Genomic DNA, 16,999 nt, shown 5'->3' with positions numbered 1-16,999 from the left:
ATCTTAAAAGTTGGGATATGTGTAAACAAGAGGTAAAATTTATATGTATTAGAAATTTATATGCCAGTAAAAGCATGTTGAATGTTACCGTTTATTTTATTTATTCCTTTTTCTAGTCGTAAACCCTGTAGCTCTATCGGTGAAATACCAACAGTGATACTAGTGTGTCGATAGATTGGTGATTAATTCCCAAATTAACCGCATTTCCTCTTTTATTCAATGATGAAGTCTGGCTGGTTGACTGACATTAAGCCGCATAAATTGAAAATTAATCTCTTCCGTGAGTGGCAAGCATGATTCGAACATATACCATACTCGAATATAACGTTGCTATTTTCGACAGAAATATAAAGATGTCAGGCTATATACAATAAAGAATCTAGAAAAGTATTCTTATGTCTCGATGGTTAAACTGACCTTGGTTGTACAATTACCAACTCTCCAACGGCAACTTTTTTTTATAATGCCAGAAAATATTACAATAACTGTTGAAATTGGTAACTACTAATATATATAACAGATTAAATTACAGCAGATGATTCACTTGCGACATCACTCAGTGGAGACGAGTTGGACGTATGGCGTTATTTAGTTGGTATTGGGGTTTGAATCAGAACTATATTATAAGCTTTCTCGATGTTAAAATATTAACTTAAAACTTATGGATATACTACAGATATAGGTTTTGTTGACTTAAATTCTGCTAGATAAGTCTTTCCATCCTTACTTCGATTAGTGATTATTGACAATTGTGTATGATGATGTGATTATTTTTAAATCTTCAAATATAGCACGCGCAATACATTGCATTGTATAAGTATAATGATTTTACATAATATATACTAACCCCCAAATCTTGAAGTGACCTTTTTTTTAGAAAAAATAAAAAGGGTATTTTATTTTAAAATTCGTTCATTTTTATTTTCAAAGTGAAGATGAACTATTTTTAATATTCAAAATGAATGAAAGTATATTTCCTAAACTTGCATATTTCGGGCAAAATCCAATTGTTTTTTTAAGTCCAAGTTTAACATAATAAAACAATAAGAACAAAAAGGCTAAGATGATGAATTACTAAGAACACATATTGCACAAAAAATACTGATCCAGTATATCAAAATAAAGCACTCTATACTACAAGCAAAATGTATCGAAATTTATCTCAGTTTTCATTAGGATGATCCCATCTCACCATGGTGTGATACAAAGACGTGTTTTTGGCACTCACCACCGTAGTGTATGTCGTTGTGGGATTGAGTATGGGAGATGTAGATAATACCTGAAAATGATTTGTTTTTAGAAGAAAATCTACATATTTAATAAATTGTTCAACTAGCACAAAACATTGAGTTTGGTATAGACGTTGTGTGAGCTATCGAAATCTCAATCTTATTATATTCAATATGGATTGGCTACTTTCGCAGTCGTTTAAACCGGTACACAAGGCAAAAGTGAAAGCTAATGAAATAAAACGAATTAAATATATATTGATGTAATTATGTTTTTTATATTTTTAACAACATAATAATTACGGTGTACTATAGCCCGGTATCAACGAATGTTGCACTTTCTCCTTCAAAACTATTACACATTGACCATTCCCGACCATTTCCAACGATATTAGAGAACCAAATAGCTTTGAGAATAATTTATTTAGCATATTAAATAAATTGATTTTCATAGTATTTTATAAGACTCGTCTGGACTTCGATTTACATTCAAATGTAAAAACGCCAGTATTACGTAGCGTTTTTTTTTTTTAGATTTTCATAGTGTTTAAATAAGGATTATCTATTCTGTTAGTTTTCATGACTATAAAATCGCTCTAAGTGGAGGTCTCGTTATTATACCAACAGCAATCTCTGTATTTCGTAATGTATTTATATAAATGGATACCTTATAAAGATTTTCAGGATTCATTTGATTTTGTCCTATTTCTTCCATTAACCTTATTGCTGGATCTCGCCTGTCATCAGAAGACGGAGGAGGATTCCAAGGATCATAATTTGTTTCAACTACAAACCATCTGATGTAATAAAAAAAATTCTTGGTGATTTGTTTAATGAGAAATATAAATTACCTGCTTTGATGTTACAATAAAAAGAACGAATATGCTTCATGTAATTATAAACAAAAATCATACATTGAAACCCGTCAGCACAGAATTTTTATATTCTACTCAAATGTGGTTTAATTTTCTGAGTGGTTTATTTTGGATTAACATGGGTATAGGTCGGTTTTGGCTATTTTAGTTCAGCTTCCGAATCGCGAATTTCCACAAAATATGCAAGGCTGTCTCAAATGCCAAGGACTCTTACTTGTACGTGTCATCCATTCTCGTTACGTTGATTGCTCCCCATCGATCACGTACAACAATAGCGCCCTCGTGTGGTTTGACCCCGCCAACTATGAAATACATCTGTGCGATTGCTTTTGCCTTTTGCAACATTTCGATATATACAATATTTACAAAGCTTATTCTATTCCTTGCTTGTTGTATTTGAAAAAAAAACAATTCTGTAGAGAAAAACATTAAATTAATTGCTAAATAATATCTTATATATATATGCATCCTTCTAGCTAGCCCAAAACTGGTAAAGTTATTCTGACAGTTGTCGCCTGGTTAACTTTACATAGCAAAATACTGCGATATTACTCTGCATTCATTTCATAATCATTAATTCCGCAATGCCTGTAACATGTCTGAGCTTCTACAAACTCAATCGAGAGAATAGTTTCGGGTAAACTATTGCAACCTCGTGGGAATTCCGTATGATTTTGCAGAACGCGTCATGGCAATGCAGGGAATCTATTTTATTTATTTCTAAATTTTAGGTCAAGTCAAATCACACTCACTCCACGAATCCAATACATGAAATCTTTTACTTACAGACTGGGAGAGGGAACAAGAAGAACGAAAACGGAAAGAACGACGGGAACAAAGACAACACGAAATAAAAATAAAAGAACAAAATAATCAAAGAGAAGTCAAAGTTTTAGAAGAAAATCATCGCCATAAAGAAGTGATGTTTGAAAAAAAGGGAGATTTGGCAGTAAAAATGTATCACGCTCAAATTGATGCGCAGTGAGTATCTGTTATTATTAAGCAACGTTAAACTATAGAAAATTCTTTAAAGGAAATTTAACACAATGTCATCACATTTGCGCTTTGTCAATCACATGTTTTACTGGGTATTACTTCAGTTGTTATCTTTGTACTATTGCTGACATTTTAGTTTAAAACGTGCTAACCCGAGAAATAGCGGCTACATTTAGTATTTTCTTTTTATGAAAGTTATTGATTCTGAAAATGTATGTTTCGGGCTCAGACAATCAGTCTAAAAACATACGTTTTAGAGAATAGTTTTACTATAGCAACATGTCAAGTTTGTTACTCAAACTGCAACATTTCATTAATTTTACAGTATGAAGCTTGGATTTGATAAAGAAACTGCGATAAGGAATTCAAAACTGCCCGCTATACAATATTAGGTAAGTAAATTGCAGGAAAAACTTTCAAAGCGATTAATTTTTAAATATAAGTGTTCGAATAATAACTATAATATTATGTATTCGGACTAGATTAATGGAATATGAATTTGAATGATCATTTATCAGCACATAAATATGGATTAACTATGAAGGATCTTAATATTATGTCGGGTAGATGGGGAAGTCTATATACAGCAGATTGTCAAATGGGCGGATTTCTCGTTCGGCAATCAGTTCAAGTCTGGTACGTTGCGTATTTCACTGGCATTTGGTTCTAGCTGAAACATTAATTAAGAAAAGCACATCAGTGGTGTTGAAATTTACACAGTTCTCCTGTACTCTATCTTAATTTGCCATCATTTTGAGAACTTTCAAAAGCAACTTTCACGTTTTATTTATGATATTATGATATTTCAGCTGGTATGATTTATATAAAACATTTTCCATGCAATGAAAAGGCTAAATTGGAATAAATATTATTTCTACAGGATCGCTGCTTCGACAAAGAAACAAAAGAATATTTGAAAAACGGGATCTTTACATTTGAATATTCAGTATACTGTGCAATGATTCGTTTTATTAGGAGTATGTATATATACCCTCATAAATATATGTATATATTTAAAAAAAATCCGAGTATGAGCTTTAAAAAAATTTATTATTTTTTTTTCGTTTGCAATTCGTTTGCTCATATTTGTTTAAATATTTCTCGGTACCACGTACTGGTAATGAGCATGGACAGCAAGTTGTTTGTCAAATAGGAATGCACAAACTTTTGGACATCACAACCGCTATTCTAGAATTGGTAAAATTCTAATTCTAATCCAATGTCCACCATATCATCCATCAAGATGTAATATATGGCGTACCGAGCTCGATAAATTGTGATCCTTTCTAAAATTACTAACTTTTTAAATACCGGTCATAAAAAATGAGCAATAGGGAGTATGAACAAGTCTTAACATGACTTGTTTGGAATGAGGCGAGTATGTGTGTTTTTCGGTGACCGTACATTAGAACCCATGTACATTTGAACCCATGCGTATATCCACGGGTTCAATCTATATGCGGGTGCTAAAACCCATGGGTTAGGGTTAGTATGGGTTTAACTATCCGTGAAACAAAAAAAATTCCATAGGTGCAATAGCATACAGGTGCAATTGTCATGGGTTCAAATGTACGTGGGTTCAAATGTAATGGAACGTGTTTTTCGCTTATGGCTGGGTACTTAATATCTCGTGATCTAGTATGTAAATTAGATACTTTTGGAAAGCCCAGCCATACGATAACGGCGCGACCACCACACCACGTTATAATAGTTCCTATATGAGAAGGTTATTACAATAAAATACTATGATTGATTTTGTTTTGTAAATTCAATGATTCAAGTTATATTCAAATAGGAATGTAATTATAATCCATCGATTGAGTTGTCGGTTTAGGTGGATCGTTTACATCAGTGTTTTTTAACCTTTTATTCCTTTCGCAACTTTTTTGAAATTACAACCGCTATTCTAGAATTGTTAAAAAATATTATCATTCTCATAATTTTAGTGAATCTAACACTAAAATACATCAGCAAATAAATATGAAATTACATGAGTATTTGCTGTTTCTCAGTCAAAGCATGCTGACGCCTAGTTACGTTTCTGTCGTTTCCACTTTGCTATGTCGTTAATGGCATTGTATATTTTTTAACTAAGCTTGAATAACAACATCATTCTCGAATAGCAAATGAACAGTTCTCGAAATTGTTAGTGGTATGTGCATTACTGGTCATGAAACTATTGTTTAAAGTTTGATACAGAATTGTATACGTCGGTCCGCACTCTATTGTCTACTCTAACCATTGTTAAAATAGATCAAGTAATATGATGGGATGAAAGGGTTTACGAACATACCTTAGTGGTCCTTGTGGCGTCAACGTAAGCCCGAGCTAAACTTTACAGTTACATATAAACAATAAAACTGAATGTAAATATCATTTATGGTGATCGGAAGATTTTACACGGTGTAGCGTGCTCGATCTAATTCATTTTTCTGGCAAAGCCAAAAAATATTTTACGTAATCACAGATACTATTGTCAGGCAGAAGCCAGAATATCTAAATTTTAGATTAGCAAAAAAGGAATTGATAATATTTTGTGGGCCCTGAGCACAGACGTGAATAAAGAATATTGACTTTTGAATTAGATAGTTGTCACTTTCAACGATCTCAAAAATGTACTCATAGTGATGCACTAAATTGTACTTCGCATCAAATAATAAGTGAGTAAAACTCTGCCACTTATTGTTCCCTGAGAACAGACACTTTACGGTTACGGTTATTACTGAAAAGTTAGAAACGGTTTATAGTCTAAGACAAACTGGATATCTTGCCGCATTGAGTTTAAAGGCTTTTCTAGCCTATACCTGGCAGCTTTAAAGCCTGCCCTTTGTACTGTACTAATTTGTTAGAACTCTGTTAAAAATGTAATGTAGTTCTTTTTATTAGAAACACTAAGCCTCCTTGTTAAGCCTTTTAATCAGTTTATATATTTTATAGTGTATTGAATATTTTATGTAATCATACCACATATGTGCCATACGAATATTAAATAATACACGCCATTGGTAAAACTCGTCATCATGGGAGAAGGCTCAAGTCGTGGTACGATATTATATTAATATTGGCTAATATTATGTTTACAATTCTTGTTCTATTCCTTGCTTGTTGCATCATTTTTAAAATCCTAATTCTAATGTGCCTATTCGACCTCTAAGCCCACTATAGTTTGCTAGATTGTTTGATTAGAATTAAAAAAATAATACAATAAATTAATTGCTAAATAATTTCTTATATACGCATTCTTCAACACTAGAACTGGTAAAGTTTCCTTGTCAGTTGTCACTTGGCTAACTTTACCCAGTACAGCAAAAAGCTGCGATAATACAGCATTCTGTTTGGTAATTTTTCATAATCATTTCCTCCGTATTGCTCTCAACGTCATGCATATCACATGTAGGAGCTTCTACATCAGGGGCCGGCAACCCCTGGCACGCGAGAGGATTTCTCATGGCACGCCAAGTGATTTGAAGTAGATTCAGATATTTATTTTAGTGGTGCGACAAACATTCTCCATTCGAACAAAAAATAACATGCAATATTTAACTGCAATCGACGAGAGGCCGAAATCTGTACGCGGAATCAGCGTGTGCGGTGCAGTGTTGCCGTATTTTGCTACTTTCGGAAATGCAATGGATCGGAGGCAGATCGGAGTAGACGAGCAGCAAGCGGTGCAGTGTTGCCGTATTTTGCTACTTTCGGAAATGCAATGGATCGGAGGCAGATCGGAGTAGACGAGCAGCAAGCAGCGTGAGACATGGCGGCTTCTTACTCCGACGTTTTGAAAAGTCAATCTGGCGTTATTCCGCCACTCAGAGACAAAATTAAAACAAGGGAAATTCGACGACCACATTGTCTGCATATGCAATTTTCGAGAGAAAAACCATTCGAAGACGGCTTCAGAAATGCAGCGAAAAACATTATTTTACAATGCTTAACTAAGAATCATGTTAAAACCATTGCAGTCAGACCATATAACTCTATCGATGTAACGTGTATTTCAAGAGCAGCGGTACTGAAGTTATCAACGTTTTTGGAATCTCACCCTATACCTGAATGCAAGTGGTATTTATATGAGCCTGAAAAGGTTAGGGTTGACATATCATGGGTGCCAGGTCACCTAACTACAAGTATGATAAAAACTGCTTTGCTTAAACATGTTCAATTTGATTCAGAGGTTTCTGAATCAAAAGATAAAGATGGAATAGGACAAGGAACCATGAATGTTCAAATACAACCTAAATTACTCAATGAAAATCCAATACCAAGCTATATATATGTTGATGGGTACATGCTTACAGTTAAATATTATGGTCAAAGAAAAACGTGTAAGCAGTGTGGTTCGTTTGAGCATTTTAAAATTGACTGTCCACTGAGAATCCAAAACCAAGAGAACAGACAAAGAATGCAAAAACAAAGCAAAATCACTGCACTAAAAGATATTGTAAATATAGATAAGCTTCCTCCAAAGTCTCAACATCAACAAAATCGAACTGAACAGGTTATCAATTTGTCTAATGTTTCATCATCTACTCAGGAAGAAAATAAACAGAAAGCCTCTTTGCAAATAACACCAGAAACATCAAACCATACACTACCCAATTCGAAAAGCATTATCGAAACACCCAAGACGTCACAGTCAACCAAAATGCAAGAAAATCAAATTCTCTTAGTCGGACAACAAAAGCGTCTTCATTCAGACAGATAAACTTCTAATGTGTGCTAAATGCGGATCAGAAATAATACTCTCTGATGAATCAAAAGAGGTCATGTGTGAATACTGTAGCACATCGAATTTGATTCTCAAACAGTGCTGTCAGAATGATGGTTATTTTGCTCTACCCAAAGACGTGGCAAATTTCAATACCCCTATTCCTTGCAACTTGTGCCAGCAATTAGTCAATTATTCACCTTGCTGTTTAGAAATAAGTGAATGGGAAAATAATTTACTGAAGTGCAAAACCTGTTCAACTGTCTACATCAAATGCCATTGTTCTTCATTAATCATGCCACCTGTAAAAGGTATGTTTAAAAAATGTGATAATGTTCATTGCAATCAAATAATAACTTTTTGTTCCTGTGGTATAATAAGTGCAGCAGAAAATGGTCCTTCATGTACCTGTGGTAATTACCAAGCAAACTATAATTGTGATTCTCTAACTAATGGATAGTACAGCACTAAATATAGGTTCCTTCAATACAGGGGGAATAGCAAACTTTGAAAAAAGGAAACAAATTTTTACATTCCTCAAAAGAAAAAAACTAGACATGATTTTCTTGCAAGAAACTCATGGAACAGATAAAGATGAAAATCTATGGTTAAAAGAATGGGGAGGTACTGGTGTATTCAGCCATCATACAAGTAAATCCTGTGGAGTAGCAATTTTGTTCAACATAAATGTCAATTATAGTATACATAAAACACTAATAGACTCAAATGGAAGATACATTGCTCTGGAAACAACTATTGGAGGTCAAAAAATTGGTCTTCTAAATCTATACGGTCCCAATGTGGACAAGCCTGAATTTTTCGAACAATTGATTGAAGTTTTAGATAATATTGAATATGATCACCTAGTAATTGGGGGCGATTTCAACCTTGTATTGAATAATAACTTGGACAAACATGGTGGAAGGACGATACATAGTAATCAAAAATCTAGAGAAACTGTTCTGAATATTATAAGTGAATATGATTTATGTGATGCATTTCGTATAACTCATCCTACAGAAAAATCTTATTCACATCTACAAAAACCAGCTAAGATTCTTACCAGAATTGATTTTTTTTTATTATCAAATACTCTTTTGGAAAAAGTAAAAGCCTGTAATATTGTACCAAGTATAAGATCTGACCATTCCCTTTGCACTTTGGATCTTCAGCTCAACCCAACACCACGTGGTAGTGGATACTGGAAATTTAATTGCAGCCTACTCTATGATGAAGATTATGTTAATTCAATAAGAACTGTTATATCTAATACCATATATGATCATTCTCATCAGCCTGTCAATCCTCATCTTTTTTGGGACACCTTAAAATGCGTAATTCGAGGAGAAACTATTGCTTACTCATGCAGAAAAAAAAGACAAAGAAATAAACTGATGACTAAGATAGAAAACGACATGAATAATTTGCAGACACTACTCTTAATAGATAACTCTGAGCAGACATACAACAATCTGTTGCTAAAACAAAAGGAATATGACAATTTGTATCAAGATATTACTAGAGGATGCATCATACGAAGTAAGGCTAATTGGGCTGAAAATGGTGAAAAGAACTCCAAATATTTTTTCGGATTAGAAAAGAGGAGAAAGTCAAATTCATCTATTACAAGACTAACAATCGACAATCATACAAAGACAGATCAAACGATTATATTAAACAAAATATGTAATTACTATGAACATTTTTTTTGTTCAAATATGCCACAGGAAAACGAGATTGATAATGTTTTAAATTACTTAAACATTCCAGAAATGGCAGATGAAACATCTAAAAAATGTGACGGCTCGATTTCAATGGCCGATTGTAAGAAAGCACTCTTTTCGATGAAAGATAATAAAAGCCCGGGCATGGACGGAATTCCTTGTGAATTTTACAAAAAGTTCTGGGATGAAATCAAGGTTCCTCTATTGAACTCCTATAATTATTCTTGGTCTACAGGAACACTTAGTGATAGCCAACGCAGTGGATTGATTTCTTTAATATTGAAGAAGAATAAAGAAAGGAATTATATCAAAAACTATAGACCCATTACATTGCTTAATGTGGACTATAAGATTTTAAGTAAATTATTGACTACACAAATGCAGAAAGTAATGAATAATATCATCAATGAAGATCAAAGAGGATTTCTCAAAGGCAGGCAAATGGGAGAAAATATTAGATTGGTATGTGATTTGGTAAATTATACGTCACATCATAATATACCTGGTGCAATTTTTAATTTGGACATTTGTAAAGCGTTCGATAGTGTTGAATGGCCCTTTTTATTCAACGTTCTTGAAAAATTTGGCTTTCAGCGAAATTTTATATCTTGGATCAAGATCATGTACAAAGACAGCACATCCTGTGTTATAAATAACAACTACATATCCAACAACTTTATATTACAAAGAGGCTTAAAAGAAGGGGATCCACTTTCTCCATACCTTTTTTTGAGCTGCATTGAAATTTTGGCAATTATGGTCAGAGCAGATGAAGGAATCAAGGGAATACGAATTGGCGATTCGACTGTCAAAATAGCAATGGCGGCTGATGACACAACTGTGTTTACAGATGGATCAAGTACCAGTGCTAAAAACCTGTTTAATATTTTAAATGTTTTCGGTGATATTTCTGGATGTAAAACTAATCTGGAGAAATCACACATAATGCCAATTGGAAAACCTATAAACATGGATTACATTTCAAATTTTAGACTTGAAGTGACTGACTCATTAAAATTTCTTGGAGTGAATATCCCTGCTGACTTGTCAAAATTATTTGAAGTAAACTTCCCTCAAATCATAATTAAAGCTAAAAATGTTATCCAAGTGTGGAAAATGAGGAATCTTACATTACTAGGTAAAGTGTGTATAATTAAGACACTAATTGCTTCGCTTTTCACCTACAGTTTTACTTATTTACCTGTTTTCATTCCAGACAGATATATTAAATCACTAAACGCTGCACTATATCATTTTTTATGGAATTCTAAGTGGGAGCGAGTCAAAAGAAAAACACTAATTGGTCCAAAAATGTTGGGTGGTATTGACATGATTGATGTCCATAGTTTTATAATAGCTCAAAAAATTAAGTGGGTGGGGTTTTTATTGGATGATACCAAAGTTTGTAAATGGAAGCTTGTAGAACTTAATTATTTGAAGAATCTTGATTTCACATCCTTGTTAAAGGGGAATTTATTCTGGAACTCCCATTTTATGAAAAATATTCCATTTATCACTATTAGAAACATGATGTTATACTGGTATGGGTATAAGAATATTGTTTTGAATGTGCCTATACTTAATCAATCGATCTGGTACAATAAAAAGTTGCAATATAGCAGAAAACCTTTTTATATTTCTACATGGAAAGAACATGGCATTTCTGAATTGAGACATTTAATTTCTCATAATACTTTCTATACTTATTTTGAGCTACTTGAAGAATATAGCATGCAATATAATGTTGATGATTATAGAACTTATTACAAAATCATAGGTAGTATTCCTGAGGAATAGAATGACATTGTGCAATCATATGTTGAAATTTGTGACTTTGATTTTAGTGAATTTCTTTCAACCACCACTGAAAATTATTCGTGCAAAAATACCTATAAAATAATAATAATGAAACAGTTTGTCTCTCCAAACATGTACAAGTCCTTTTGGCAAGAATCTTTCAATATTTCTAGTGTACAGTAGAATAAATATTTCATAAATTCATATTCATCAACTATTGAGACAAAGCTGAGATCTTTTCAAATGAAGCTGTTTTATAAAGCTATAACGCTGAATAATGTTTTATATGGATTTGGGATAGTAGAATCAAACTTGTGTGAATTTTGTAAATTACATATCGAAACTCTTTTGCATTTATTTTATTATTGTGAGATAACTAGTAAATTTTGGTCCGAGATAGACCAGTGGATTGTTTTTAAGACAGATAACTTGAATTTTGATCTTTCCATCAAAGAATGTTTTATGGGCTTTGATGACATTCCTGAAATACAATTCATCAATTGTGTACTATTGGCTGCCCGCTTCTTTATATATAGATGCCGGATCCAGAAACGAAAACCAATTTTTGATGTTTTTTATAAATTTATTCGTGACAACGAGAAATATATAGCAATGAAAAATAGTAAAATCCTGATACACAAAAGAAAGTGGCATTTATTTATATAATAGTCGATCAAGTGACTTTTTGCTATTTAATTACATATTATTGTTTTTCTTTCCTTAAATACATAAAATGTGATATGTTGCTGTTTTCTTATAACATTGTTAGACTACAATTGCAAACATTGTGAGAAATTACCTTTTATAACTGTATTGCTGAATTAAAAATTGTTATTCCAATATTATTCTATTTGCTATATGATTGCCCTTATATGGTATATACCTAAAATGTAAGATTTTTTTTGCTAAATGATTGCCCCTTTATGTATTTTTATTTATGTATTTATTTATGTATTTATATATTTATATGGTATATATATATATATATGGTATATATATGTATTTATGTATGTATTTTTATTTATGTATTTATTTATGTATTTATATATTTATATGGTATATACATATAATGTCAGATTTTCTCGGTTTTCTAATAACATAATTAGATTGCGAATGCAAACATTGTGATACTCTTCATGACTGTATTACTGATATTGTTTATTTCAATATAATTTTATTTAGTAATTGATTGTATAGTATATAGATAAAATGTGAAATTTCTCCAATCTTCTGTTTACTCATACCATACTATTATATTACAATTTCAAACAGTGTGAAATATTACTTTTTTGGAATGTATTATTTATCTTCTAATATTGATTAATTCAATATTATTTTATTTTATGAAAATCTAATAAAAAAAAAAAAAAAAAGCAATGGATCGGAGGCCGAAATCTGTAGGAAAATCAGTGTAGATAAGCATGTACGGTGTAGCGTTGCCAGATTAGGCTACTATAAGGCTACTCGTTTAAGTACCATAGCGACTTTTTATACTAATGTTGGGTTACTTTTTGCCCTTTAAAAAATCGTGAAATATTGAATATCATTTTTATCAATTCCTACTTTTGGGGCAATTCGTACAAGTTTTTGCTAAAATAGCCAATTGTTTTTGTCAGCGTGACGTTTTATTTAGGCTGTAAACACTTTTAAGTTGGTGTTTATTCTCCTATTGTAAATTGCAAAAATTCGTGTGCCTAGTGCACACGTAAGTTCAAGCGGCGTTGAGAATCATTGTCACTAGAATCGAAACACGGTTAAATGTAGCGCGGATTTTCTTTTTTTATCCATTACTTTAAATTGTCGTCGGAAATTCTATACGATTCATATTATAAGGTTGGAAACGCTACTTTTTCCCGAGTCGTGGTGATATATTCAATCAATTTTTATTGTACTAAAATAAAGTTTACTCCGTGAGATTTTATAGCAGACTTAGGGATTTTTCTAACGTTTCATCTTAAAAATAATTGTGAGTGGCAACATCGCGATAGAGCGGAGATATTGTTGCAAGTACAGCTTAGATTTGTCGCAAAATGGCAAAAATACGGATCGAAACTATAGATATAACCGGTGAGTTTACCCCACATTTTTTTGTCCGCGGATTGCTGTGGTATTTTAGGGAGTGATGCGTTTATATTGTCGACGAAACCGCAGGTTAAAATGAAGACAAGTAAATTATAATAAAGCAAGACATTTTAAATACGGCCGTATCGGTCATGAATTGATTAGTTGGCACAACAGAAAAATCATTATTATTCGTCGAAAAAGTCGTTCCGTGGGGATTTCGAGGCAACAAAAATTTATTTTTCTCCGATTTACTGATTGATATACTTTATATGTATTCAATTGTACTCTACAAAAATGCCGTATGTCGGAATCTCTCGTTAGCTAATTTCCATGCACGTTATCTCATAAAATACATTTGTCATTCGCTTACTATTCAAATCAGGTGGTTGATTATGCAAACCAACGACACAAGAATTATTGTACCTCGTGGGAATTCCGAATAATTTTGCAGAAGGCGTATGAATCATGGTCATGAAGAAAATCTATTTTATTTATTTCTGGATTTTAGGTTAAGTCAAATCACACTCACTCTAAGTCTAGTACATGAAACCTTAATCTTATACTTACAGACTGGGAAAGGGAACAAAAAGAACGAAGACAGAAAGAACGAAATGAACAAAGACAATACCAAATAAAAATAAATCAACAAAATAATCGAAAAGAAGTCAAAGTTTTAGCAGAAAATCATCGCCATAAAGAAGTGATGTTTGAAAAAAGGGGAGATTTGGCAATAAAAATGTATCATGCTCATATTGATGCGCAGTGAGTATTTGTTACTATTAAGCAACGCTAAACTATAGAGAACATTCTTCAGAGGGAATCGCCACAATGCCATCACATTGGCGCTTTGTCAATCAAATGTTTTACAGAGTATCACTTCGGTTGCTATCCTTTTACTATTGCTAGCTTTTTCAAGTTAAAACGTGCTAACCCGAGACATAGCGCTACATTAAAGATTTTTCTTTTTAGCAAAGTTATTGATTTTTAAAATGTATGTTTCGGATTCAGAGAATCAGTCTAAAAATATTCACTTCAAAGATAAACGTGAAGTTGTACTAGCAACAATGCAACATCAAACAACTCAACAACTCAAAATTTCATTAATTTTACAGTGTTAAGCTTGGATTGGATGGAGATAAAAGAAAGGTCGCCATACAATTTGAGGTAAGTAAATTGCATGAAAATTTTTTAAAGCAATTATTTTTTAGTTTAAATATTCGAATAATAGTTTATTGGAATAGGAATTTGAATGATTATTTATCAATACATCAATATGGATTAACTATACAGGATTTTATTATTATCTCGGGTAGATGGGAAAGTCTACATCAGATTGTCAAATGGGTGGATTTCTCGTCCGCCAATCAGTTTGAAGTCGGGTACTTTAGCGTATTCCACTGAAATTTGGTTCTAGCTGGAACATGTGTTAACGAAGAGCACATAGTGGTGGTATAAAATGAATAAATAAAAAAATGATGATGAAAAAATAAAAAAAATTACACAGTTCTCCTGTACTCTATCTTCATTTGTAGTCATTTTAAAAACTTCAAATGATATTGCACCGGTTACGATTTATGTAATACATTTTCCACGCAATGAAACAGGAAATACAGGATAGCTCCGACGACGACGACGACGACGCCGACGAAGAAACAACTTAGAAAAACGGGATTTTACATTTGACTTCTGTTTGCGTTCAATCGGAGCTTATATTTGTTTACTCGTTCTCTTTAGTCGTTCTCCTATTGATCATAAGATTTCATTTTGTAGATTTCAACGATACATCGTTAGAGTCATCAGTATAGGTGGATAATTTTTACAACCGCCGATTACAACTTTTGTATTACAACCGCCATTCTAGAATTGTTAAAAATATCACCATTCTCACATTTTTTGTGAATCTAACACTAAAATATATTAGCAAATAAATATGAAACGAGAATATCGGTCAGAGACCGATGACTTATCGATCGAAAGTTAGGGGATTCCCCAAAACAGAAACTGTCGTTTCGATTTGAAAATTTCTGCAAACCCGAACTGGATTGTTTTGATTAGTTTTCAGCCAATACCAAAAATGTAGAAAACAATAGCCAACTCCCCATGTCGTCGTCGAAATACTACTCGAGGAAACACTTTTATGAAGAATTCTGCAAATCCGAACTGGATTGTTTTGATTAGTTTCCAGCCAATAGCCTATTTACCAATCCTATATTTTGTGTCAAATACAACGGCGCTAACCCGGGTTGCGACGGCTATTCGAACATAGCCTAGCGATATTTTGGTGAGGAATTCTGCAACCCCGAACCTAATAGAGGGATATGGACATTGCTTAAACTTTAAAGAGTAATTAAAAGTAACGAGATACGATCCCGCGGCGTGTATCCTTCGCTCTGACTCAATAGCGTGGAAAATTTCTCGAAGGAAACTTGCGCATCGGATGACGTCAAAGTTACAAGAGAGATATGGACAATGCTCAAAGATTAATCACGAGATATGATCTAGCGGTGTGTATCCTGCGCTCTGACTTACTAACGTGAAAACTTGCGCATCGGACACGCACACACACATTCAGCGCGTCTCGAAAATCTCTCGCTTTGTAAAAATCCAGATCTCTTCATCATTAATTAATTAATAACTCGCTAATAGACCTTATTCATTAAAAACCCATCCTACGCGCAAAAAAAAGTGATGTAAAAAAATATTTTTTAACATTAGCTCTTATGGGGAATGTGATCACCAGAGCAGAAATTTGCATTTTATGTAATTTTCTAGATATCTTTCATTGTATACGTGAGCAGTTTTGAAGATAGAATATTTTTTACATCTTTTTTGATATTTTTATTATGATAAACATGGTCAAGATTTTTAATAATCGTTCATTAAAATTTTAATGAGCGCGGTGTTTCCGATGACGTCATTCTCACTAGACCATGAGATTCTGCCAACGCGCCGTGCTCTGTGGGATATGTGCTCCAACTGCTTGTGATAACAGAATACTGGAATACCGGTACCGGGACAACAACTGGCGTTCAACGAAAGACCTATTTTGGTTTTAATTGGATGTTATATATTTCATGAATTTCATGTACATTTCTGGTACACCTTTCAAAATCCAATGGCCTAACTCAGTTCATATGTTGACGGTACCTACCATGTACGGTACCTATCCCAAAATTGGTGATGTTCAGGGCTGGATTTAGACCATGAGAGGCCCCTTCATATTTTTGAGCTCAGAATTTCTCTCTAAACAACACTACATTTAATTGATTAAAATTTGAAAATATGAAAGCATTAAACTTTTCATTCTCCCCATTCATGGGTGTAAATTCTTAATTGAAAGAATGATAATTTACTTGAGGCAGTTTTGATTTCAATTTCTTTGATCAAACAACCGCTACAGCCATACTTTAACATAGAAACTTCCAGCAGAATGGGCATAATAATAATTTCCCTTATAATGATGCAAACGACGCAATAATGGTTGTTTACAATGTGGTTGAAACTTGTTGTATACAGAATTTTCTACTCTGAAAAACTTGATATATATATATACTTTTTGTAGGGTTCAAACTTTTCAAGTTTTCAAATGAATTACAAACTTTGAAA

The 16,999-nt window shown here is 32.9% G+C and overlaps 2 protein-coding genes and 1 long non-coding RNA gene across 3 annotated transcripts; 2 read left to right on the top strand and 1 right to left on the bottom strand.

The window, feature by feature from the left end:
* Positions 1 to 795: 795 nt before the first annotated feature.
* LOC144420988 (N-acylethanolamine-hydrolyzing acid amidase-like) lies at positions 796 to 2,653 on the bottom strand. Its single transcript, XM_078110970.1, has 3 exons — positions 2,319 to 2,653; positions 1,897 to 2,026; positions 796 to 1,279 (listed from the first exon to the last, which is right to left on the bottom strand). Exons 1-3 carry the CDS (start codon positions 2,570 to 2,572, stop codon positions 1,163 to 1,165), a joined length of 501 nt encoding a protein of 166 aa, XP_077967096.1. The 5' UTR covers positions 2,573 to 2,653; the 3' UTR covers positions 796 to 1,162.
* Positions 2,654 to 2,872: 219 nt separating this feature from the next.
* On the top strand, positions 2,873 to 4,601 carry LOC144420989 (uncharacterized). Its single transcript, XR_013474852.1, has 3 exons — positions 2,873 to 3,085; positions 3,426 to 3,492; positions 3,981 to 4,601. It is a non-coding gene; the product is annotated as an uncharacterized LOC144420989 (long non-coding RNA).
* A 1,434-nt stretch (positions 4,602 to 6,035) lies between these two features.
* Positions 6,036 to 16,023, top strand: LOC144421101 (uncharacterized). Its single transcript, XM_078111325.1, has 4 exons — positions 6,036 to 6,142; positions 13,963 to 14,155; positions 14,506 to 14,557; positions 14,998 to 16,023. Exons 1-4 carry the CDS (start codon positions 6,121 to 6,123, stop codon positions 15,052 to 15,054), a joined length of 324 nt encoding a protein of 107 aa, XP_077967451.1. The 5' UTR covers positions 6,036 to 6,120; the 3' UTR covers positions 15,055 to 16,023.
* Positions 16,024 to 16,999: the final 976 nt, after the last annotated feature.

Source organism: Styela clava, chromosome 3 (genome assembly GCF_964204865.1).
Source record: "Styela clava chromosome 3, kaStyClav1.hap1.2, whole genome shotgun sequence".
Lineage (NCBI taxonomy): Eukaryota > Metazoa > Chordata > Ascidiacea > Stolidobranchia > Styelidae > Styela > Styela clava.
Note: the sequence above shows the minus strand (reverse complement) of the source record. Positions and strands in the feature narration are given on the sequence as shown.